Source organism: Oryctolagus cuniculus, chromosome 1 (genome assembly GCF_964237555.1).
Source record: "Oryctolagus cuniculus chromosome 1, mOryCun1.1, whole genome shotgun sequence".
In the NCBI taxonomy this organism is placed as follows: domain Eukaryota; kingdom Metazoa; phylum Chordata; class Mammalia; order Lagomorpha; family Leporidae; genus Oryctolagus; species Oryctolagus cuniculus.
Window position 1 is genome coordinate 64809487 of NC_091432.1, and position 26978 is coordinate 64836464.

At 44.5% G+C, this 26978-nt stretch overlaps 1 protein-coding gene across 6 annotated transcripts in view; it reads right to left on the reverse strand.

The window, feature by feature from the left end:
• The window catches only part of FAM168A (family with sequence similarity 168 member A), a 197444-nt gene that overhangs the window by 58992 nt on the left and 111474 nt on the right, over positions 1 to 26978 (reverse strand). For all 6 annotated transcript variants that reach the window (XM_002708711.5, XM_008264288.4, XM_008264251.4 and 3 more), the window contains one exon: positions 7045 to 7132. In XM_002708711.5, the coding sequence (XP_002708757.1) occupies positions 7045 to 7114 (70 nt within the window). In that variant the 5' untranslated portion in view covers positions 7115 to 7132. The remainder of the gene's footprint in view (positions 1 to 7044; positions 7133 to 26978) is intronic.

A 26978-nucleotide genomic window follows, 5' to 3' on the forward strand; every position in this document is an offset into this window, starting at 1 on the left:
GTCCTTGGGCCCCTGCACCCATGGGAAGGGTGGGGGACCCGAAGGAAGCTCCTGGCTCCTGGCTTCGGATCATTGCAGTTCCAGCCATTGTGGCCATCTGGAGAGTGAATCTGTGGATGGAAGACACCTCTCTCTCTCTCTCTCTCTCTCTGCCTTTCAAACAAACAAATGTTAAAAAAAAAAAAGAAAAGAAAAGAAAATGGAGTCACTTATGTCAAAGTCCAATAAATGGAGCAGGGACTCACTAGAAGGAATTCCTACACCTATACCTCTCTTACAGGACTTACTGCAAGAAATTCCTTAAGACTGCGGTATTCCAGACAAGCCATTTGCACAAGGATTCTTGCCTAACAATGAAAATCCATAGCACAGGCCGGCGCCATGGCTCACTTGGCTAATCCTCCACCTGTGGCACCGGTACCCCAGGTTCTAGTCCCGGTTGGGGCACCGAATTCTGTCCCAGTTGCTCCTCTTCTAGTCCAGCTCTCTGCTCTGGCCCGGGAGTGCAGTGGAGGATGGCCCAAGTGCTTGGGCCCTGCACCCGCATGGGAGACCAGGAGGAAGCACCTAGCTCCTGGCTTCGGATTGACGCAGTGCGCTGGCCGCAGTGGCCATTTCGGGGGTGAAGCAATGGAAAGAAGACCTTTCTCTCTCTCTCTCACTGTCTAACTCTGTCTATCAAAAAAAAAAAAAAAAAAAAAGAAAAGAAAAGAAAAAGAAAATCCACAGCACTGACCTAACACCAATGCATGGCAATGAGCTCTTGCAACCAGTGGTCTTTGTTTCTAAACAGTTTAGATGAACTTCTTGTTTCTGACTTAAAAAATTTCTTTCAATTCCACTTTTTCCCAAAAACTTTTTGAAGTACCTTCACATACTTGAAATCATAAAGACCTGAGTTCAAATCTCTCCTCACTCCTTAGAAGCTATGTGTTACTGGCCAAGTCACAGAGCCTGAATTAAACTACCACAGTCCCTTTATTTATAAGAGTACTTTGAGGTCTATGATTAGTAAGTAGATATTTTATAGTCATAGCATATAGTATATGCTTGCCAAGTGGTAGTTAATATTTTTAACATAACCATTATATTTATAGCAACAAATGTTTATTCCAATGTACTATATTTAGTATTTGTATACAAAGTATCTCACTTGGAGCTTCCATTTCCAGCAATATGGAAGAAATGATAAGTTGAAAATCTGCCCATTGTACAACACCTGGAAAAGCTGGAGAAAGTACAAAAAAACCTTCTTATTCATAGGCAGAGTTGAGATTTTAAGAAAGAAAAAAATCCCCAGTAGTAAAAAAATGAAGAGGAAACTAAAACTCAGAACATCTAGAAGTAAGCTAGTGTTGGTGTTGGGTGCCCTAAGAGGTGTTATGGTGTCAATATGGTTTGTCCTCTCCTAAAGTCATGGTGAAATTTAATCCCCATTACGAGATATCAATGGGTGGGACTTTGAGAGGTAACTAGGGCTCTTCTCTCACTAATGGATTAATAGGTTAGGGATTATCTTGACAGTGAGTCTGCTAGAAACACCTGTTTATAGGCTCTCCTGCACTCCCTCTCATCATCTGATGCCCTGTACTATCGAGCAACTCTGTTAGCAGGAAGGCCATCACCAGATGCGGCCTCTCTTAGACCACAACCATGAGTCAGCAGAAAGCCCCTTTCTTTTTAACTTACCCAGGCTTTGGGACTGTGATTTGCAACAGAAAATGGACTAAGATAGTTTTGAGTTGATCAAAGGGCTTGTTTTTCTAAAACCACAAGGGGCAGGTATTGAGGCCTTGGCCCCAAAGAAGTCAAGAGCTAGAACACAGATTTCCTTAAGTAAAGCTGGGACCATAGAGGAATCATATTACCAGTTTTTTTTTTTAATAAATAAAAATAAACCAACTCAAACATACAGATACAACAGGGAAGCCTGGGTTACAAAGTCTCCTGTCAGTTTGAAATCCTGGTCTGTGAGAAGTCTGGATTTACACTACTTGTGTGGTTCCAGAATCCCCAGCAAGGAAATCAACTTAAAACGTAGTTCCAGGCTGATAATTCTTGGTGATTAATAGAAACAAACAAATACAAATTTTCCCATCCTCTGGGGGAGCATACATTATCTCATTTAATTCTCACAGTTGTCCTATGAAATAGATAATACTATCCCAGTTTATAAAAGAAACTAAGTTTAGCGAGGTTAAGCAACTTGCTTAAGGCCACCCAGCTATTATCTGACAGGGCTGGGATCTGAATCTGGTGGTTGTTCATTCAGTCAGAACACATTACCAAGTTCTACCATGTGCCAAGCAGTGACAAGGTCTGCTCCTTTCCCAGTATATCACACTGCCTAATCTTCCTTGTGCAAATTCAACAGATATATGCAGTTTTCTTCTTTCTCAAGCTGAGTAACTCAGTAAGAATGAAGGCAGCCAGAATCCCAGCAAATAGGAAACCAAAGCCCCACAGCATTCCCCTGGGCTCTATCTGGAAAAGGAACTGAGGCTACAGGAACACCCTGATCCGGTAAGGAGAAAAGCAACAGGCTCTCTGAGCAAGGAGGGTGTGGGTCTACAGGTCCCGGTTACTGGAGAAATACACAATAGAAGTTCAAACAGAAAAATTCTTCCTTCTAAGGTTAAATAATAAGGGTAATGAAGCTATTGTGACAGAATCATGCGAAATGGCAAGTTAGGGATAACAGATACAGTCATATCAAGCTCAATCTCCAATACATTTCTGAATGTTATTTTGATTACATAGTACTGAAAACATTGTTTTATAAAAAATTTAAGTAAAAATAAAAATATATGCAGCTACAAATGGTAGCAGCTCTTTTTTTTTTTTTAAGAAAAATTTTATTTATTTATTTGAAAGGCAGAGCTAGCCGGCGCCGCGGCTCACTAGGCTAATCCTCCGCCTAGCGGCGCCGGCACACCAGGTTCTAGTCCCGGTCGGGGCGCCGGATTCTGTCCCGGTTACCCCTCTTCCAGGCCAGCTCTCTGCTGTGGCCAGGGAGTGCAGTGGAGGAAGGCCCAAGTGCTTGGGCCCTGCACCCCATGGGAGACCAGGAAAAGCACCTGGCTCCTGGCTCCTGCCATCGGATCAGCGCGGTGCGCCGGCCGCAGCGGCCATTGGAGGGTGAACCAATGGCAAAAGGAAGACCTTTTTCTCTGTCTCTCTCTCACTGTCCACTCTGCCTGTCAAAAAAAAAAAAAAAAAAAAGAAAGGCAGAGTTAGAGAAAGAGAGAAATCTTCAATCTACTGGTTCACTCCCCAAATGGCTGCAGTGGTCAGGTCTAGGTCAGGCCAAATCTAGAAGACAGGAGCTGCTTCTGGGTCTCCCACATGAGTGGCAGGTGCCCAGGGATTTGGTCCAATATTCTGCTGCTTTCTCAGATGCATTAGCAGGGAGCTGGATTGGAAGTAGAGCAGCTGAGATTTGAACCAGTGCCCATATGGGATAGCTAGCATTGCAGGTGACAGGTTTACCTGCCATGCCACAACACCAGCCACCTGGTAGAAGTTTTTTTTTTTTTTTATTAACATGTATTCTTAACACACTGATCATTTTACATGATGTATGAATGCTTTATAAAAATAATTCCCAATATTTTTTTTTATTTTTATTTTTGACAGGCAGAGTGGACAGTGAGAGAGAGAGACAGAGAGAAAGGTCTTTCTTTGCCGTTGGTTCACCCTCCAATGGCCACCGCAGCCTGCGCGCTGTGGCCAGTGCACCGCGCTGATCCGATGACAGGAGCCAGGTACTTATCCTGGTCTCTGTGGGGAGCAACTCGGACTAGACTAAGTTACTGGAATTAAGACTTATTCTATGCATCTGCTCTCCCACAATATGGCGCTGGGAGAGGAGAAAACAGCTTCTACGCAGCTGCCTCTTGCCAACTTGAGTGATGACCTGCAGGAGCTGATCCTGCTCCTGATTGGAGGAGAGCAGCATACTCGGCGTGTGGGCAGCCGAGTTGGGATTGGCGGAGGAGGACTATAAAGGAGGAGAGAGACGGCATGCAGCAGGAACATCTAAGGGGAACATCTATCTGAAGGAACACCTGTGCAGCCCCCGAGAGAGCCGGCCGGCAGTGTGCCGCTCCCCCGCGGAAGTGGGGAATGTGGCAGGGAGAACCGCCCTTCCACGGAGGTGGAAGGGTCGGTAGCCAACCCGGGAAGAACCAGCAGCAAACCCGGGGAGGGCCGAGCAGACAGAAGAACAGCGCAGGGTCCTGTGTCGTTCCTCCACGAAGACGGGGAGCGACATAATGGTGCCGTGACTCGGATATGAAGCCTAGGCAGGGTTTAGTGTCGTTCCTCCACAAAGAGGGGGAGTGATAGTCTCCCATGGGGTGCAGGGCCCAAGCACTTGGGCCATCCTCCACTGCACCTCCAGGCCACAGCAGAGAGCTGGCCTGGAAGAGGGGCAACCGGGACAGAATCCGGCGCCCCGACCGAGACTAGAACCCGGTGTGCCAGCGCCGCAAGGTGGAGGATTAGCCTAGTGAGCCGTGGCACCAGCCCCCAATATTTTTAAAAACTCAAATGTTTGAGGACTGTGAAACATTCTCCTAGTGTTCTTAAAGAACAAACTTTGGAAACAACCCGAGAGTGGAATTCTCCACACTCAGCTAAAGGAGAACTGACACACTTCACAACTGCCACTCATTGCCCATGACTCTCCTTGGGGTAAAACTCTTCCATCCCACCCACTCTCAACACTGTCATCCAGAACTTGATGTATTTTTGAACTTCTTTTTCTGCCTCTCCATTTTCTATACTTTACTCCAGCTAAGCCCAGGAACTGACTGAATTCTATACAGTGAAGAAGGGACCATTCAGGACAGGTGTTGTGGGTAGCAGGTAAAGCCACTGCTTGCAAATGGCATCCCAGATGGGCATTGGTTTGTGTCCTGGCTACTCCACTTCCAATCAAGTTCCCTGCTAATAGTCAGAGAAACAGAGGAAGACAGCCCAAGTACCTGTGCCCCAGCTGACCACATGGGAGACCTGGAAGAAGCTTCCTGTTCCTGACTGCAGCCTGGCCCAGCCCTGGCTGTTGTGGCCATCTGGAGAGTAGACCAGTGGATGGAAGTTCTCTCTCTTAACTCTGACTTTCAAATAAATAAAGCTTTTTTTTTTCCCCAAAAAAAGTGACCATTCTTTCTTACATTTATGTTTGCTTATACTATTACCTGCACTTTGATTTACATTAATATTTTTGAAACTTACAATGTGCTGAGTAAGCAACATGCTAGAGAACTTACATGCATTTTCTTAGTCACTTTCATTGCTATACAATTGTCCTCACTTTTATGCATTTGCAAATAATAACCACTATTAAGCACTTACTGTGGGCCAGGTATTATCTGCTGAGCTTTACTGATACTAGTTCATGTACTTCTTTTTTTTTTTTTTTTTTTAAGATTTTTTATTTATTTATTTGACAGGTAGAGTTACAGAGAGAGAGAGAGAGAGAAAGGTTTTCCTTCCGTTGGTTCACTCCCCAAATGGCTGCAATAGCTGGAACTGCGCCGATCTGAAGCCAGGAGCCAGGAATTTTTTCCAGGTCACCCACGTGGGTGCAGGAGCCCAAGGACTTGGGCCATCCTCACTTCTTTCCCAGGCCATAGCAGAGAGCTGAACTGGAAGAGGAACAACCGGGAGTAGAACTGGTGCCCATATGGGATGCCAGCACCACAGGCAGAGAGTTAACCTGGTGCACCACGGCACTAGCCCCTGTTAGTTCATGTACTTCCTATAGCAGTCCCATCAAACAGGATAATACTACTGCCCTCAATTTACACGGGAACATGAGGCTCTGGAAAGGCAGAAAATTTGCCAGAAGTTGAGTAAGGGAGAATGCTCCCTGGAAAAATGCTGTTTGCGTTCAGAGAGAATAGAATGAAGTTGTCAGAGACAATGGCATTCCAGACAAAGAACAATGTACATAAAGGCAGAGAAGTAGGAAACAGCAGCCCTCAGAATGACCAGAGCTGAGTTCAAACACCTAATTTTGTTTTGAGGTCTCTCATTGTGACTATGATATTCTCATGTGTGAAATGGTGCTAATAAGTGTAATGTTTAGAACAGCTTTAAGACTGAAGTGAGGGGCTGGCACTGTGGAGCAGTGGGTAAAGCTACCACCTGCAATGCTGACATCCCATATGGGTGCTGGTTCGTGTTCCAGTTGTTCCACTTCTGATCCAACTCTCTGGCCTAGGAAAAGCGGTGAAAGATGGCCCAAGTCCTTGGGCCCCTGCGCCTGTGTGGGAGACCCAGAAGAAGCTCCTGGCACAGCTCCAGCTGTTGCGGCCAACTGGGGAGTAAACCAGCGGATGGAAGACCTCCCTCTCTGCCTCTCCTACTCTGTGTAACTCTGACTTTCAAATAAATAAATAAATCTTTTAAAAAATATGAAAAAGCATGGGGAGAGATTTGGAGCAATACCTACTTCTCTGTTTAAACAAAAAAGACTGAAGTGAGAGGCTGGTGCTGTGGCATAGTAGGTTAAACCTCTGCCTGCAGTGCCCATATGGGCATCAGTTCGTGTCCCAAGTGCTTGGGCCCCTGTACCCACATGGGAGACCTGGAGGAAGCTCCTGGCTCCTGGCTTTGTATCAGCTCAGCTCTGGCCACTATGGCCATTTGGGGAGTGAACCAGGGGATGGAAAACCTTTCTCTCTGTCTCTCCCTCTCTGTCTATACCACTCAAAGAAACAGATAAAATTAAAAAAAAAAAAAAAAACTGACGTGAAATACAGTACATGAAAGTGCCCAGCAAAGACTAGGCCCAGGGGAAATACTCGGGAGGTAAACGTTATCCCTCTCCTCCCCATTAGGTGACAATCTTATGATGCTCAGTCTCAAGAATGTCATTTCCATCTCTACTGGTCATCAGACATCTTTTCCAAGTTCTTCGGCAAACAGCTTTATCAAGGCTTTTGGAGGTGTGGTATTTCAAAAGTCAGTCATTATCTGGTAATGCTCTTAATGTTCACTCTTTCTCAAATTGAGAGCCATTCTCACACCACTCACCCGTGTAGGCCATGTTCTTAGGGTTGCCATAAGGAGCCCCAGGCTGCACGGGGCTGTAAACAGGGTTCATTGTGGAAGACTGAGGATCCTACAGAGAAAACAAAGAAAACAGCATTGGTTATTCATTGCTCGTTCTCCCTGACATCAGTTTCTCCTCTATAATTTTCAGTTTATGCTCAAAGGGTAGCACCATGGTACAACAGAAAGAGGATTAAACAAAAAGTCCATTTATTTGTGCTCAGCCTATGCCAGATACTCCTCCTCTTTTATGTTAGAGAGAGAGAGAGAGAGAGAGAGAGAGCGCAAATACAAATACTTGTTTCATCTGCTGGTTTATTCTCCAAATTCCCCTAACAGCCAGGGTAGGGCTGGGCCAGAACTGTGAGCCAGAAACTCAATCCAAGTCTCCCATGTGGGTGGCAGGAGCCCAATTACTTGACCCACTACTGCTGCCTCCCAGGGTCTGTATTACTAAGAAACTGGAATCAGGAGCCAGAGCTGGGAATTAAACCCAGGTACTCCAACAGAGGATACAGGCATCTTAACTGCTGAGCCAAATTGGGGAACAGAGAAGTGATATGACTTGATTAATGCCAAACCAGGCATTTTGGTTCTCAGCTTAGTGTTAATCCTACTAATCCATTAAGCCTACTTGTGGCATTGGTCGAGTCACTTGCCCTCTCTGTATTTCAGTGTCGTGATATAAAGTGAATCAATTCACGATCTCTGAGAAACTTCCTAGTTCTAATGATGGGAGTACAAGAGCAGGATATGCCCCTACAGTTCTCCAGGAAGCAGGGGTGCCTATTGATAGGCATACAGTCTGCTGGAAGAGCAGCAAGGGTCTCACTCACCGCTTGCAACTGCAGAGGACAAGATTTCAGTTCCTGGCAGCTTTAAAAAGCAAGTGGGAATTTATAATCATCGATCATTTTAAAGCAAACAAGGAAACATGGCCAGGATCTCTTTCCAAACTTATTCAAGGGAAAAAATAAACTTGGAAATTCATGTGCAATAAGTATCACCTGCACAAGTGCTCTGTTAATTATCTCAATGAAGCACATTCTCCATTCTGATTAATGGAAAATCTGCCATTAAGCTCTATTAGCCAGCAATTTGTCCCACCTTGTTTAGGGAGCCATTTCTTACACACAGGCTGACACATGTTTGAAAACGTGTCTCCAAATATATTATTTACACTTCATAAAAACCAAACAATTCCTTCCTAACTGGGTTCACATGATAGATGGGCAATTTTTTAGGTCATTAACTCCTTGTGTAGCACCTCAGGATAGGAAACAAGTTAAATGTTGAAGGTAGGCAGTAAACAGCTGGCTCAAAGACAAGTGCTCTGAAATTAATTAATCTGTCCAGGGTTCTGAAATGAGGTGTGAAGAAAAGATGGGTTTTCAAGGAGAGGAAGCTGGGGACATCAGACAGATAAAAGGGAAAATGCCACTAGTCAATTTCAGAGGAAAAGTCTCTGAAATGTACCCAGTGTACAGACTGCAGTCCAAAACATTTTTAAAATCCATGTACAGTTTTTTCATTATACATATTTGCACTAATTTCTAGAATATTTTTATCTGTACAGATTTCAAATTTTTTTTCACCAAAATAAACTTATTTTTAGTTCCACTTTCCACAAAATTTTGGAAGTACCTTCATTACTCTGTTCAACTTAAGGAAAAAATAATTTCATAGCTAGAGTTGTCTAAGAATACACTGAAATAATACTTCCTCTAAATATAAGAACTCTCCTCACAGGGCACTGGGAGAATCAGGAGAGATCATGGACACTAAAATAAGTTGCAAACTAGAAAGTGATATTCAGTTGTAAGTGACCATGATGTGACAACGATAACACACACAGCGGATGCATTTTCCTTGACTTGAATCTCTATTCTACTTAACCAAGTCTCTGCCTAGTAAGCTGGGGTAAAGAAAGACTATTAACTGTTAAACTGCTGCTATGGTTTCAAAGTCCAAGTGTGGGAAACTTAATTGCCATTATTAGAGTTTCAAGAGGTGATTCAGCCATGAGGGATCTGCCCTCCTCAGTGGGCTAACACCATAACTATTGGTTGCATTCCTCATAAAAGGTCAAGTTTGATCTCATCTTGCTCTTTCTTGCCTTCTCTTTGTTCTTCTACTCTGCTGCCATGGGATGATGTAGCAAGAAAGTCTTTGCCAAATGCCAGCACCTTGATATTGCACTCCCCAGCTCCCAAACAGTGAGCCAATACATTTCTCTTCATTATAAATTACCCAACCTGTGATATTCTGTTATAGTAGCACAAAATGGACCAGAACAACTGCTAAGCAGCACAACTGGCCCCATAAACATCTGAGTACTCTCCTTCTGAGAAGGCACTCTGAGTTGCTGAGAGGACAAAGTGTGAAACTGTTTTTCATAATAAAAGAAACTCAGGGTTTTTTTTTTTTTTAACTTTTATTTAATCAATATAGATTTCCAAAGTACACCTTATGGATTACATTGGCTTCCTCCCCGCCCCCCATGACTTCCCCCCACCGGCAACCCTCCCCTTTCCCGCTCTCTCCCCTTCCATTCATATCAAGATTCATTTTCAATTTTCTTTATATACAGAAGATCAGTTTAGTATACATTAAGTAAAGATTTCAACAGTTTGCACCCACATAGAAACACAAAGTGAAAAATACTGTTTGAGTACTCGTTATAGCATTAAATCTCAATGTACAGCACATTAAGGACAGAGATCCTACATGAGGAGTAAGTGCACAGTGACTCCTGTTGTTGACTTAACAAATTGACACTCCTGTTTATGGCATCGGTAATCTCCCTATGCTCCAGTCATGAGTTTCCAAGGCTATGGAAGCCTTTTGAGTTCACCGACTCTTATCTTATTTAGACAAGGTCATAGTCAAAGTGGAAGTTCTCTCCTCCCTTCAGAGAAAGGTACCTCCTTTGAAGACCTGTTCTTTCCACTGGGATCTCACTCACAAAGATCTTTCATTTAGGGTTTGTTTTTTGTTTTTTGTTTTTGCCAGAGTGTCTTGGCTTTCCATGCCTGAAATACTCTCATGGGCTTTTCAGCCGGATCCGAATGCCGTTAGGGCTGATTCTGAGGCCAGAGTGCTATTTAGGACATCCGCCATTCTATGAGTCTGCTGTGTATCTCACTTCCCATGTTGGATCGCTCTCCCCTGAAACTTGTCTCCTGCTGCTCCAAAGAGGGGCCTCAGCCTCAGGACGAGATCAAGCGCAGGGCAGCACTCTGTAACAGCGTCAATGTCAGTCCTCACTGAGACCTCCCTGAGAATTAAGTTCTGTCAGAGATTCAAAATTTGGAATAAGAATAGGACTATCACTTTTGTGGAGCTGCTCAAGGGCAGAGCTGCTGGCTCCTGAGGGAGGGTCAGCCTTTCAAAACAGAATCTACACAATAGTACACTACAGAATAGTGTCAGGGCAGGCTAGAAAGGAGTAGGAAGACCACAAGCTCCACAGTCAAGCAGATTTAGGTTCAACCCCTGGAACTGCCACATACTAAGTGTGGAACCACAGCCACGTCCCTGAGCCTTCCTGAGCCTCAGAGTTTCTTCTAACCACAAAACAGAAAAGAATAAAACACTTGAAAAAGTGGTTTCTTTTTATTTTTTTTTAATGACAACTTTCTTGGTTATAATTTACAAATAGTAAAATTTAGCCCTCTTAGGTATACAGTTCTGTAAATCCTGCAAACTGTATTCAGCTATAAAAATACCACCACAATCAAGGTATACGGTATTTTTATCATCCAATAAAAGTTCACTAAAGGCTTTGTAGTCAGTTCCCTAGTGATGTAGGATATAGTTAGTTTAGGAATGCTGAGCTGGAAGTCTCAAGCTCCCATGTATAATTCTGTTCTCCTACTTGTCAATCAAAATTTCCCCTTTCCCACAATGCAGCTGCTTCATCTGCGACCTAAGAAGATACCATGAAAATAGGGATACTGAACTCCATGTAGTGCTTGTGGAAGTGCCCTATAATTCCCAGGTGGCTCACACCTGGAGATGCTCCACCCATGACCTCATAAAGGAGGCCAACTGGGAGGAGCTCCATCTTCTGCCACAAGAGCATAACTGGAGGGACTTCCAGGTGTCCTGTCTTTCTTCCCCCACCCTTCTCCTTTAGGGCAAATCATCTGGCCCACTGCCCACTCATGACTGGTATCTCTGTGGGGCATCTCATGCTCACACTCGCACACACACATGTGTATGTGTTTGCTTGCTCACTTTTTGAGTAAAATTTATCTTATATATATCAGCACTCAGAATTCTTTGTGCAAAACAAGAGCATAGAGTAGACAAAATTAATACTTCCCCACATTGCTACCCTCTCTCTCACTCAGCCTTTGAAAACCACTGATTTGAGGATCCTTCAGAAAGTTCGTGGGAAAATGGAACTAAAGGCCAAATTTAGGGCAGGCATTCTGCTGCAACAAGTTCAGCTGCCACTTGGGATGCCTGTATCCCATATGGAAGAACCTGGGATCCAGTCCAGTGTCCACCTGCACTTCCAATCCAGCTTCCTGCTAATGTGCCTGATAGGCAGCTCAAGTACTGAGCTCTGGCTACCCGCATGGGAGACTCTGATGGGGTTCTAGGCTCCTGGCTTCACCTGGCCCAGCCCTGTTGTTATTTAATCATTATTACCTTTATTTCAGAGGAGATTAAAATTAACAGTTGTAAAAGGTCTAAATGATATGAGAGAACTAGGCAGATAGGCAGTAGGAATAAATAAAGCTGGAAGAATTTAATAATTTGTTTTTTAAAAAGTTTGTTTATTTACTTGTTTATTTTTATTTGAAAGGGTGAGTGAGTGAGAGAAAAATATCTTCCATCCACTGGTTCACTCTCCAGATCACCACAAAAGCCAGGGCTGGGCCAGGCCAAAGCCAGCAGCCAAGAGCTTCATCTGGTTCTCCCACATGGGTCGCAGGGGCTCAAACACTTGGGCCATCCTCTGCTGCTTCTCCCAGACCATTAGCAGGGAGCTGGATAGGAAGTGGAGAGGCGGGACATGAACTGGTGCCCATATGGGATTCCGGCATTGCAGACACTGTCTCTACCAAATATGTCACAATGCCAGCCCCAGAATTTCATAATTTCTGTGTAGCACTGTATTGTAACTCCACCCCTTTACTTGTCAATCCAGTGTGCCACTTTCCCATGATGCACCTGTGTGTGTCTCATCCAGAACCAAGAAGGAGAAGACAGCATGATGGCCACATGTAAATTAAGCTCCATGTGGAGATCCATGAAGCTCCCAGAAAGCCTCAGGTATACTAAACCCCACACTAATTATATATTCAGTTAGGGCACCACTCCCAACTCATAAAAGAGGCTGATAATGTGAGAGGGGCCCTTTTTTGCTCTTTGCTTCTAAGCCATGTTATGGATCCTTCTCTGGCATGCCCCCCACCTCCGCAACTCTCTGGCCCACTCATGATAGGTATCTCTCCATGTAGGGTAGTTCACAGTCATGTGTTCACTTGCTATCTTTTTAAATGACTGCTGCTCTCTCTTGTGCACCTTACTTGTGCCTCTGCTTTGAATTCTTCATCTCTGTGGGGGCAAGAAGTTGGAATAAAAATTAAGATACTTATGCCCGTAACATAATAAATGTAAAAATAGACCAGGCTGCATATTTCCCATACTTTCATGTTTTCCAGATGGAGACTCTAGAGCAGTCGTGTCTAACAGAACATTCTGCAATGATGGAAATAGTGAATTTTCAGCTTTATTTACTTCTAAGTAAATTTAAATATTTATATACTACCACTTATTTAAAAGAATATTTTATTCAGAAAAATACTATTTCAATATTTTTACACAAATATTTTACAAAGACAACACTCAATCACACTTGGAAAGTACCTTACACTCCTCAAAGTACTTTCCATTTATTACATCATTTTTCATAAATTATAGAGAATTTTAGAACTTGAAGTAGTCACAAATTTAATTAAATAAACTGACTTCTCATTTTACAGATGAAAAAGCAAAGCTGGGAATAGGTAGAGGACCAATCCAAAGCCACAAAGCAAGTTAGGAGCAGAGTTAAGACTAGCAACCCAAATGGGCCAAGGATCTAAATGTATGAGCTAAAAGTACAAAACCCTTAGAATACGCTTGGATTTGGCAAAGTTTTCTTACATATAATACAAAATGCACACACAACCAAAGGAAAGAAAATACATATAATTGGACTGATCTAAATGAAAACTTTTGCACTTTAAAGGGCACCATCAAAAAACTAAAGACAACCCATGAAATGGGAGAAAATATCTTCAGATCATATATCTGATAAAGTATTTGTATTCAGAATGCAGAAAGAACCCTTATATGTCAACAATAAAAAGACAAGATTAAAAAATGCGTAGAAGGATCTGAATAGACCATTCTCCAATTAGCAATAAGCTAATAACATAAATACACATCATAAACACACTATCATATCTGGTAAGATGGCTGAGATAATAAAAAAAGATTAGTCTAATTAATCCTTGACATTCTTTGTTAAAACACAAGTTTGGGGGGCCGGCACTGTGGCTCACTTGGTTAATCATCTGCCTGTAGCACCTGCAACCCATATGGGCACCGGGTTCTAGTCCCAGTTGCTCCTCTTCCAGTCCAGCTCTCTGCTGTGGCCCGGGAGGGCAGTGGAGGATGGCCCAAGTGCTTGGGCCCTGCACCCCATGGGAGACCAGGAAGAAGCACCTGGTTCCTGGCTTCGGATCGATGTAGCTCTGGCCGTAGCGGCCATTTGGGGGGTGAACCAATGGAAGGAAAACCTCTCTCTCTCTCTCTCTCTCTCTCTCACTAACTCTATCTGTCAAAAACAAAACACAGGTTTGGATAACGGCATGACTTTCCTCAAAATCCTTGGGAAGAAAATCCAAACTCCTCCCCATGGCATACAAGATCCTTTATGGGCTGCCTGGAATGCAGCTCAGGAAAATATGCTTTTAAGTGCCAAGAAGGTTTGACTCCCAGTTTGAGGACCACTGCCTTAGACTTTCTTTCCTAAGTGCCATTTCTCTATTATTAAGCTTGACAGAGAAACTGAGAACAAGAACAACAAAAATTCCTGTCTACATTCTAGTTGAGAGGGAGGAAGTCTTTTAAGAAATGAAGCATAACATACTTTAGATAGCAATAAATGCTAAGGAAAAATACAGAAGCCGGGTAGGGCGTACGAAGCCAGGGGCTACCATTTTAAATAAGATGAGAAAGTATCGTGGAGTAACACTTGAGCAAAGAATGAAAAAGTTGAAAAACAAAGCCATGCATGCAGCAGAAGGGAGATTGTCAAAATGGAGGAGACAACAAATGCAAACATGTTGAAGTAGAAACAAGTTTGAAAAACAGCTCAGAGACCAGTTTAGTTCGAGTGCAGTGAATGAAAAAACTGAGAAGATCAGCAGATAATGAGGGCCATAGCATAAAGGGCCTTGTTGGCTAATATACGGACTTCGTATTCTATGTGACATGGTGTGATGGCTTATTTTTTTAAAGATTTATTTCTTTGAAAGAGTTACAGAGAGAGAGGAGAGAAATCTTTCATCCACTGGTTCACTGCCCAAATGGCCTCAACAACCACAGCTGGGCCAAATTGAAGCCAGGAGCCTCTACTAGGTCTCCCATGTGGGTGCATGGGTCCAAGCACTTGGGCCATCCTCTGCTGCTTTTCCAAGTGCATTAGTAGGGAGCTGGATTGGAAGAAGAGCAGGTGGGACTCAAATCAGCCCCCGTATGGGATGCCAGTGCTGCAGATGGCAGCTTAACACACTGTGCCACAGCACTGGCCCATGATGGCTCATTTTAGATGTCCACTGTACTAAGGAATACCTAGAAACTTGGTGAAGCATTATTTTGGGTGTGCTATTATGTTATGACAGCATTTCCAGACGTGGTTGGTGTGTGAATCTGAATGGACTAGGGGACCAAGACCTGCCCTCATTGTGGGTGGGCACAATCCACTTGGCCAGTGGCTCATAGATAACAAATTCAAACAGTGAACTGGTATCTTTTCTGAGTGTTGGGATGGACTTTTTTTCTGTTGCCTTAGACATCGCAACTCCAGGACCACTGGCCTTTGAATCCAGGATTTTCACCATTGTCACCCCCCTCCTTTGGTATTTAGACTTTCAGTCTTAGACTGGGAGTTAAACCATCAGTTTTCCAGGTTCTGAGGCCTTTGAACTGTGACTGAGCTACCTACCAGCATCCCAGAATTTCCAGCATGTAGACCACCTTTCTTGGAACTCTTTATAATTACATGAACCATGCCCTCTCATAAATATCTACATTCATGTAATACTGGCTCTTTCTGGAAAACCCTGACTAATCCAAATGGAAAGAAAGTCACTAGGAGTGTTTTGATCAGAAGACTGGCATCATTTGAGTTCATTTTAAGATTACTCTAACTGTTGTGCTGAGATCAGATGGCAAGAAGGCAAGAGGAGAAGTAGGGCAATCAGTCAGGTGTCTATTGAAACAGTAATAAAAGATATGAAAGATATGCTGATTGAACTAGGGTGATGATGGTGATGGTGGACACAGGAAGTAGTCATATTTAAGATCAACCTGACAGGAACTGCTACTGGATTGAACATGGAGCATGAGAAGAAGACACCAAGGTTGACTTTGAGGCTGACTTTGACGAACTAGAATGATAAAAATGCCATTTAGTAGGGTAACTCTGAGAGCAGCAGGTTTTGGGTGAAGAAAACAAATTTGCATTTGTACTAATACTGCAGAAGCCTAAGAGTTTCTGCTTAGAACAATGCTTGACACAATAAACAATCTGTAAGAGTTAACCATTAGCACTAATACAAATATTACCTCCACTATCAGCAGGTACCATTTACTGAACACCACCCATGTGACAGAAATGTGCTAGGGACTCATGAAGTCCTTATGTCTTCTAAGGTCATAATGACCTTTCAAAGCAGTATTATTTTTACAAAATTAGACATAAAGAAATTTAAGTGTAGAAAAATGAAATGTCTCATTCAAGGTCTCATTACTAAGAAGTGAGGAAAAGTCTGTCTGATTCCAAGATCCACGCTACTTCCACTGTGCTACAGGAGTCTCCCAGCTCCCTAGTCTCCCAGCCTGGCACCAGATTCTCCTCTGGAATAGCTGGCCTTCAACCTTCCTTTAATCCAGGGGTCCCTGTGCTCTGCTTGGACCCTGACAGATCCGACCACGTAAGGAGTTCATATCTACCTTAGTACCTGGCATCTGCTGCATCCCTCTTGGGAACGCATAGGCAGCTGTAAGATAACAAAAGCAGTATCTGTCTGACTTCTATTCCTACCAGCTGCCTAGATTCTTAGCTGCCTTGTGCTACCATCTGATCTGATTTTACTTTTGAAGTGAGACAAACTGAGGGCAATCCACCACGCAAGTCCCACCTACCTATGTGCCCAGAGTCAAGCATAGAGTTGCCCCTGCTCCATGGCTGAACCACACTAAGTAAATACATTACTTGTGCCAGCAATTACAACTCTACAATGACTTCTCAGCTTATTCAGAATAAAACTCAGTCTTTATAAAAGCCTATAAAGGATTTATATGATCTGGCCTTGTACATCTCCTCTCTGGTCGCAACTCCTACTACTACCCCTTATTTTCTCTACTTTAATCACAATAACCTTATTTGCTGAACACAACAGGCATGTTCTTGCTTCAGGGTCTTTGCATTTGCTCTTTCCTACACCAGATACCTTTCTCCTTGTGTGGGGAGCAAACCGGACTAGACTGAGTTACTGGAATTAAGACTTATTCTATGCATCTGCTCTCCCACAATATGGCGCTGGGAGAGAAGTGAACAGCTTCCGCACAGCTGCCTCCAGTTCAACCAATAAACTGTAGGACTTGCTCCTGATTGGAGAGCAGCGTACTCGGCGTGTGGGCAGCCGAGTTAGGATTGGCGGAGGAGGACTATAAAGGAGGAGAGAGACGGCATTCACCAGGAACATCTAAGGGGAACATCTGAGGGAACACCTGTGCAGCCCCCCCGAGAAAGCCGGCTGGCAGTGTGCCGCTCCCCTGCGGAAGTGGGGAATGTGGCCAGGGGGAACTGCCCTTCCACGGAGGTGGAAGGGATAGTAGCCAACCCGGGAAGAACTAGCAGCAAACCCGGGGAGGGCCGAGCAGATGAAAGAACAGCGCAGGGTCCTGTGTTGCTCCTCCACGAAGAGGGGGAGCGACATAATGGTGCCGTGACTCGGATAGGAAACCTAGCTCGGATAGAAAACCTAGCTTGGATAGGAAACCTAGGACGGATAGGAAACTTAAGAGGGAAGAAACGGGAAGAACTGGGAAATTACTGGAGAGAGAGACTAGCAAACAGCCTAGGGAAAAGCCGGACGAAAGAGGTGCCGGAGGAAGCTGTTGAAAGCCTAGGCACAGATTCAGATACGGACTACGGGGGGAAGCTGGGAGAAACCTCTAAGGTCGAAAGTGAAAGTGAAAGCTAGAACAGACTCGGACGCGGACTGTGGGGAGAGGCCAGGAGAAATGAGGGAGGAATATCGTTGGAGGAAAGTTTGGGGAAACATACCGGGTAGAGAAAAATGTTAGGGAAATTGAAGCCGCGGGGGGCAGGCCAAGGCGGAAACGGAAGCCACTTTGGGATTCTCAAGTTAGCCTGGGAATAGGGGGCGAAAAGTTGAAACCAGAAGCTGAAACGTAAGCCAGATTGGGATCCGTCTGATTAGCCCGGGGAGCAAAGGACGGGAGGCCAAATCATGGGGCGGAGATGTATGCTGGGTTGAATTCGCCAGGCTAGCCCAGGGAACTTAGATTGAATGCTAGTGGCGGACACATAAGCTACGCCGTGTGACTCGCGGAGGCTGCCGTGCACGGAGAGAGCGTGCGGGGCACAAGTAGATAGGGAACGGGGCTGGCGCGAGGCCGTGGTTCAGACGCGAAAGGGTTAAGTGCGAGACACGGAGTGTGCGCGCGCAAAGCCGAGCCGCGCAGATGAGAGGCGCGGGCTGAAGCAGCGCAGAGCCGGGAACCCGCCGGCGGGGCGAGGTGCCGGAAAGCCGCGGGGATAAGAGAAACAGAAGTTTAGAAGTAAAGTGAGAGAAATGGGAATGCTGGAAGATAGAAGTAAAATGGGAGAAATAGGAATGCCCGGAGATAGAGAAATAGAGAAAGAGAAAGGCCTCCCCACAACACAGTAATGTGAGAGCTTGGATTCGGTCTGCCTGATTAAGTGAGGCGATGAGCACCTGCGGCAGCTAGCAGCTTATGCGCCGCAGGTCACCGAAGACAGGCACGAATTAACATCAAAAAGGCCTCCCCATAACACAGCAATGAGAAAGCTTGGATTCGGTCTGCCTGATTAAGGCGGTAAGCACCAGCAAGCAGCTCGACCAGAGTATGAGCTGCAGGTCACCGAAGATAGGCACGAACCAACACTAATAAGTCTCCCCCACAATACGGCAATGAGAAAGCTTGGATTCGGTTTGCCTGATTAAGGCGGTAAGCGCCAGCAGGCGGCTCGACCAAAGTATGAGCCGCAGGTCACCGAACACAGGCACGCATCAGCGCCTAAAAACCTCCTCACAACATGGCGAAGAGAGGACCCGGATTTGGTTTGCCTGATAGGACTTGTAAGAACCTGTGGCAACTCTAGCAAGTAGAGCAGAGTGTGTGCCGCGGGACACCGAAGACAGGCGTGTATCAACGCCAAAAATAAAAAGAAAGGGGGATCTGTGGGGAGCAAACCGGACTAGACTGAGTTACTGGAATTAAGACTTATTCTATGCATCTGCTCTCCCACAATATGGCGCTGGGAGAGAAGTGAACAGCTTCCGCACAGCTGCCTCCAGTTCAACCAATAAACTGTAGGACTTGCTCCTGATTGGAGAGCAGCGTACTCGGCGTGTGGGCAGCCGAGTTAGGATTGGCGGAGGAGGACTATAAAGGAGGAGAGAGACGGCATTCACCAGGAACATCTAAGGGGAACATCTGAGGGAACACCTGTGCAGCCCCCCGAGAAAGCCGGCTGGCAGTGTGCCGCTCCCCTGCGGAAGTGGGGAATGTGGCCAGGGGGAACTGCCCTTCCACGGAGGTGGAAGGGATAGTAGCCAACCCGGGAAGAACTAGCAGCAAACCCGGGGAGGGCCGAGCAGATGAAAGAACAGCGCAGGGTCCTGTGTTGCTCCTCCACGAAGAGGGGGAGCGACACCTTGGATATCCAAAATGGCATGTTCCTTTGTTTCTAGGTCTTTGCTCAAACATCACCTTACCAGAAAAGCCTTTCTTAACAACATATCTAAAATTGCTCTATGTGTTGTTATTCTGACTTCTTAGCCTGCTTTATGTTTCCTATTGACATCTGTCTTAGTCTATTTTCAGCTGCTATAACAAAATACCTGAGATGATGACATGATTTATAATGGATCTAGAAGATCAAGGGACCGGAATCTGGCAAAGGTGAGAGAACCCACTCCCAAAAACCCTTTTTAAAGGCGCTACCCCCATGTATGATAGCAGAACACTCATGGCCTAATCACCTCTTACAGGCCCCACCTACCAATACTGTTACACTGGCAATTAAATTTCAACCTGAGTTTCAGAGGGTACAAACATTCAAACCATGGCAACATGCATCACTGGCAAACATATTTTGCTTAATTGTTTATTCTTTCCTCCAACAGAACAGGATTCTTCTCTATTTTGGTTTTTGTCCAGTGCACAGAATATTACCTGGCACATAATAAGCACTGAATACATCATAGATGACTGACTAATGAATCCCTTGTCCTGCTTTTCCCAAAGACAACTCTGAAAAACAGAAAACAAAAACAAACAAACAAAAAAAACCTTCAAGGCGTTTGGCACTTCTTGGCATATCCCAGTCAAGGATCTGGCTTCACACTTCTCCAGTATCAACTCCCAGTGCCAGACAAGCCTCTCCTGGGAGCTCATCTTGGGACAACAAGCAGTAGTGAGAGAGAAAACAGAGATGCTGAAAACTTCCCTTTTGGAGAAGCTGCTTTTCACTCCTTGACTTCTACCCTCTGTTTTGCAAGTGGCTTACAGTTGCCTCCAAAACACCTGGATGATTTCATCAAAACAAGAGCAAAATCTACAACATAAAATGGCAAGAAGAAAAAACCCACAGAGATAAAGGATGAACAGTTAGACATACCATTTGCACAATAGCTGGTAGTGTTTACAGCGTTTCCCCTAGTGGGTAAGATGCCAGTTAAGGTGCCTGCGTCCCACATCAGAGTACCTGGCTGCAGCTTCTTGCCAATGTGGACCCTGAGAGGCAGCGGTGAGTGGTTTTGTCCCTGCCACCCAAGTGGGAGACCTGCACTGAGCTCTCAGCTCCTGGCTTCCAGCCTGGCCCAGCCCTGGTCACTGTGGGTATTTGGGGAGTGAATCAGCAAATAAATACATTTAAAATTAGTGTTTTAGCTTGCAAACTTCTTTGGAATTTTCTAAGAATTCTATCATTTAAAATGCTTTATACTTTACAATGAGATTTCAACCATTATCTTACTTGATCCTTTGAAGTATGCAGTGCAAGGATTAATTTCATTTGACAGATAAAGAAATTAAAGCTTAAAGGTTTAATGCCTTCTGAGATGACTACTATAGGCAAAAGAGGAAGATAATGTCTGCACAAAGTAGATTATGGTCTAGCTAGGGAATTTTTAAAATTAAATAACAATAAAGATACAAAAAATAAAGCATAAAAGTGGAACTTTTAGAACAGCTAAAGTGTTCAGCAAACCTTTTCTCCAGAAAACAAAATTAAAACTGGACAAAATAGTCAAAAACAAACACTGTGGGCCTCTGAAAATCAATCAAAAGCATATAACAAAGTGATAAATGTTTATTCAAAAATACTACTGAAAACATATTAAAAACAGTGACGCAGGCTGGGCATACGGCATAGCAGTTAAGGATGCACTTGGGATGGATCCCCTGGGTTTGAGTCCCAGTTCCACTTTAGATTCCACTCTTCTGCTAATGTGTACCATGGGAGGCAGCAGGTGATGGCTCAAATACCTGGGTCCCTACCACTCATGTGGGAGACCCAAATTGGGTTCCAGACTCCTGGCTTTGGCCTGGTCCAGCCCCGCCTATTACAAGCATTTGGGAAATTAATCAGCAAATGGGAGAGCTCTGTCTCTCAGCCTTTCGAATAAATAATTTTAAAATAAAAAGGAACAATGGAAGCTGTGGTGTTTTAGCCTGGAATTATCTCTACCCCCCATGACAGCTCCCTTGGGTCAGTTCTACCAGGGCAAGCCAGATCAGAGTGGGCTGATTTAATTTGAAGCTAAACATAGAAAATCCCATGCCCACAGTCACTGTCAAAAATGACCATGAGAGGGGCCAGCATGGTGGCACAGTAGGTTAAGCTTCCACTTGTAGCACTGGCATCCCATGTGGGCACCAGTTCATGTCCCTGCTGCTCCTCTTCCAATCCAGCTCCCTGCCTGTGGCCTGGGAAAGCTGTGGAGGATGGCCAGGCGCTTGGACCCCTGCACCTGCATAGGAGACCCGGAGCAAACTCCTCGTTCCTGGCTTCAGATCGACTCAGCTCTGGCCATTTCAAGAAGTGAACCAATGGATGGAAGACCTTTCTCTCTGTCTTTCCCTCTGTTGGTAACTCTACCTCTTAAAAAAAAAAAAAAAAAAAAAAAAAAAGACAGTGATATTATCTGAGTGATAATAACAAATAATCCAGAAAGACTACTACTGTAGTTACTCTGAGCATGCAACACTAATTGCTGTAGCAACAGGTCTGAAATCTAGAAGGGAGTTCTGGGGAACAAAATAGGCACAGCAGATCTTGGGATTCCTAATGGTATACAAGGCTTCACACTTGCCAAGGAAAAAACTAGAGTAGGCTGAGCATTTGGTCTAACAATGAAAACTCTGGCTGAGATGCCTACATCCCGTATCATAGTGCCTGGATTCAAGTATCAGCTTTGCTCCTGATTCCAACTTCCTACCAAATGTGGACCCTGGGTGGCAGCAGTGATGGGCCCAGAAGTTGGGATCCTGCCACCACATGGCAGATTGAGATTGAATTCCCAACTCACAGCTGCAGCCTGGTGCAGTATTGATCACTGAGGGCATCTGGGGAATAAACTACCTGGTGGGAGCCCTCTGTCTCAAAGAAAGAAAGGCTGAAAGACAAGAAGGGAAAGGGGAAGATAAAGGGGATAAGAGGAAAATCAGGGAGGGTCCTCAGTATCTGTTGACCCCGGGTGAATGCAGGAACTAGAACAGAATTATAAATTGAATGCATTCCCCAAACAATATACAGATCCATCAGCAAAGATAGAAGGCTTTCAGGCCTAGGGTTTAAGCATAATCTGTCCATTAATCTAAGCTGATACATAGGTGATCTTTAGAAAGTCAATTGTGGGGGCCAGAGCCATGGTGCACTAGGTTAATCCTCCCTGTGGGGAGGATCCCATATGGGCGCCGGTTCTAGTACCGGTTGCTCCTCTTCCAGTCCAGCTCTCTGCTATGGCCTGAGAAGCAGTAGAAGGTGGCTCAAGCCCTTGGGCCCCTGCACCTGCATGGGAGACCAGGAAGAAGCACCTGGTTCCTGGCTTCAGATTGGCACAGCTCCGGCCGTTGTGGCCATTTGGGGAGTGAACCAACGGTAGGAAGACCTTTCTCTCTGTCTCTCTCTCACACTGTCTGTAACTCTGTCTGTAACTCCACCTGTCAAATAAATAAATAAAATCTTGAAGAGAAGAGAAGAGAAGAGAAGAGAAGAGAAGAGAAGAGAAGAGAAGAGAAGAGAAGAGAAGAGAAGAGAAGGAACAATTATGAGGGGACTGGCACTGTGGCGCAGTGGGTTAACACCCTGGCCTAAAGCACTGACATACCATATAGGTACTGGTTCACTGCTCCACTTCCGATCTGGCTCTCTGCTATGGCCTGGGAAAGCAGCAGAAGATGGCCCAGGTCCTTGGGCCCCTGCACCCTCATGGGAGGCCTGGTGCTCCTGGCTCCTGGCTTCCAGTCGGCGCAGCACCAGCTGTTGCAGCCAATTGGGGAGTGAACCATCAGACGGAAGACCTCTCTCTCTCTGCCTCTCCTCTCTCTGTGTAACTCTTTCAAATAAATAAATAATTTTTTTAAAAGAAAGTCAATTGTGAGAATTAAAACAAAAATTTTTTAAATATGACTAGGGGGACTGGTGTTGTGGCAAAGTGGTTATTGAGCTGCCACCTACAATGCCAGCATTTTTAACAGGTGCCTGTTTGAGTCCAGGTAGTTCCATTTCTGGTCCAGCTCCCTGATAATGCACTGAGAAAGCAGGAAGATAGTTCAAGTGCTTGGGTTCTTGCACCACTCAAGAGACCCGGGTGGAATTCCAGGCTCCTGGCTTTGGTTGGCCCAGCCCTGGCCTTTGTGGTAATCTGGGGAGTGAACCAGTGGATAAAGGATCTCTATCTCTCTCTCCCTCTCTGTGTAACTCTGCCTATCAAATAAATAAATAAATCTTAAAAAAATATGTATAACTAGGGACATCAGAAATCACATACTGTAAAGGAGACAAACTTTACAGAATAGTCTAAGAAAGCCGCAAAACAAAAAACCCCAGAAATACCTCCCTAGTGGAGAGAAGGGATCTAAATCAAGATTGCTACAATACATGATCTAAAATATGTAGTTTTACTATAATTTAAATGATGTGTAACTTCTAAAATTTTGTTTATATGAGTGAAGTTGATGATATTTTCATTTGATTAGTGTTTACAGTCCTTGCCTGTTTTTCTATTCAACTATGTTTTTCTTTTTACTTTTTATTTGTTAAACTCTGTTTAGTGAAGCATTAATCTTCTGTCTATAATGTAAATTGAAAATGTTATCTCAAAAATAAAAAAGAAAGAAAAAAAAATAAAATATGTAGTTTTAAGCAGCAAAAAAAAAAAAAAAAACCAACATGAATCATCTAAAGAAATAATAAAGCATGCCCCATTTGTGGGAGATAAAATTTAAGAGGCAATAGAGTTTGTCTTTGATTAGCTCAAAATATTATAATCACCAGATAATTATTACAAATTTTATAAGAACTAAGAAAACTATATTTGAACAATTAAAGGAATGGGGCTGGTGTTGTGGCTCAGTGGGTTAAAGCCGCGGTCTATGACGCTGGTGTCCCATATGGGTGCCGGTCTGAGTCTTGTCTGCTCCACTTCTGATCCATCTTTTCTACCTTTCCAACTACATTAGCAGGAAGCTGGATTAGAAGCAGAGTTTACAGGACTTGAATCAGCACTCCATTATGGGATGCTGGTATTGTAGGCAGCGGCTTAACCTACTGTATCATAATGTCAGCTCCAGGAAGTTTTTCGTGATAAATAAAATTGCTAAAAAAACACAACTTGGCAATTCAAGAAATAGTTATAGGGGCAGACGTTTGGTATTGGTATAGCAGTGAAGACTCTACTTGGGATGCACGCATCCCATATCAGGGTGCTGCAGATGGAGTTCTGGCTATGCTTCCAATTCAGCTTCCTATTAATGTGTACATCAGGAGGCAGGTGATGGCTAAGTAATCCCTGCACCCACACTGAAGACCTAGCTCTTGGCTTCAGCCTGGTCCAGCCCTGGGTTCTGGGGCATTTGGGCAGTGAGCTAATAGATGAAAGATCCTTTCTTTTCGCTCTGTCTTTCAAAGAAATACACACACACACACACACACACACACACACACACATATTCAAAAAAAGGAAAGGTAGCATAAAAAACAGTAAGGAGATGAAAAAATATTAGCAATGTGCAACAATAAAAACTGTAAAATAAATGACAAGTCTGAGTTGAAGCAAGTGACACACTGATAGGGTAAATGGCAGAATGGGTTCTATAGACTAAATTAGTGAGTTAGAACCTTAAATTGAGGAACTCATTTATTAGAAAGCAGAGAGAGAGATTTTCTATCTGCTAGTTTACCTCCCTAATGCTGTCTGTCTCTTTTCCAAGTTAAATAATTTTTTTTTAAAAGAAGGGTAGGAGGGGGCCGGCGCTGTGGCATAGCGGGTAAAGCCGCCACCTGCAGTGCCAGCATCCCATATGGGTGCCGGTTTGCCTCCCAGCTGCTCCGCTTCTGATCCAGCTCCCTGCTACGGCCTGGGAGAGCAGTGGAACATGGCCTGAGTCCTTGGGACCCTGCACCCATGTGGGAGACCTAGAAGAAGCTCCTGACTCCTGGTTTCAGATCGGCGCAGCTCTGGCTGTTGAGGCCAATTGGGGAGTGAACCAGCAGATGAAAGATACCCCCTCCCCCGCCTCTCTGTGTAACTCTGACTTTCAAATAAATAAATAAATCTTTAAAAAAAAAAAAAAAGGGTAGGAGCTGGCCGCCTGTGACACTGGCATCCCATATGAATACCGGTTAGAGCCTCAGCTTCTCCACTTTCAATCCAGCTCCCTGATAATGGTCTGGAAGAGCAGTGGAAGATGTCCCAGGTGTTTAGGACCCTGCAACCCACATGGGAGACCTGGAAGAGGCTCCTGGCTCTAACCTGGCCCAGCCCTGGCTATTGCAGCCATCTGGGAAGTGAGCCAGCAGATGAGATGTGTGCGTGTCTGTGTGTGTGTGTGTGTGTGTGTGTGTGTGCCTCTCTTCTCTGTAACTCTGACTTCCAAATAAATAAACCTTTCTTTAAAAAAGAAGGGTAGTTAGAGACCCTCAAATGAATAAACAGAATATTAATTTTACTTTGAGGCTATCTCTTACAGGAAGTCAATTACCTCCTCACCTACTAAATGGTAACACTATCCCTTGGTATAAAGAATTGCCTTAGCCGGCGCCACGGCTCACTAGGCTAATCCTCTGCCTTGCGGTGCTGGCACACCAGGTTCTAGTCCCAGTCGGGGCGCTGGATTCTGTCCCAGTTGCGCCTCTTCCAGGCCAGCTCTCTGCTGTGGCCAGGGAGTGCAGTGGAGGATGGCCCAAGTGCTTGGGCCCTGCACCCCATGGGAGACCAGGATAAGTACCTGGCTCCTGGCTCCAGATTGGCGCTGGTGCAATGGCTGTGGCGGCCATTGGAGGGTGAACCAATGGTAAAGGAAGACCTTTCTGTCTGTCTGTCTCTCTCTCACTGTCCACTCTGCCTGTCAAAAAAAAAAAAAAAAAAAAAAAAAAGAATTGCCTTGACGATGAATAGGGAGCTATGGAAGATTAATGTAACATGTAACACAACAACATACTAACTTCTGTGGTTTAGAATATTTTATGAGAAGCTGGAGGATGGATTAACAGAAGAGAAACAGAAGACCTTAAAGCGGCTTATCAGGTTAAGGAAATGGAGGTCTGAACTAGAAAGTCTTGAACTGAAACACAAGAGAAGGAAAGAACACAGAAAACACTTAACAGTCAGAAATGATCGGCTTTGGAAATTCTCTGTGTGCACAAAGTGTGTTGAGGGAAAGTAAGAGACTTCTAGTGCAGGCATTGAAAGAGTGCTCATTTTGCACAAGTGGAAGCAAACAGGTCTGATGGACAAGAGGTAATCTGGGGTTACTGACCCGGATAGACGATGGTTCTCTGAACTAACTACTCACAAGCCATTCTTTTCATCTGCTTAGAGGTTAGCAGCAGTCCAACAAGGATATAAAGGCAGCCAGGAAGGAAGGTAGCATAGTGGAAGAATAGCACAACAAAATACACTATCAGAAGTAACTGAGAACCAGGTAGGGCTCCCAAAAAACAGGTCTGTAGAATCTTCAATCATTTAAGAAGCAAGGCTGTTTGGTTTTCAGTATGCTTGTTTGCTTCATCCCTTCCTTCAGTCAATAAAGCCTTACTGCATGATTATCTAATAACAGGCTTAGCATCAACATTGGCAATACAGAGATAAGTAAACTAAGGCACATGCCCTTAAGGACCTTGGAGC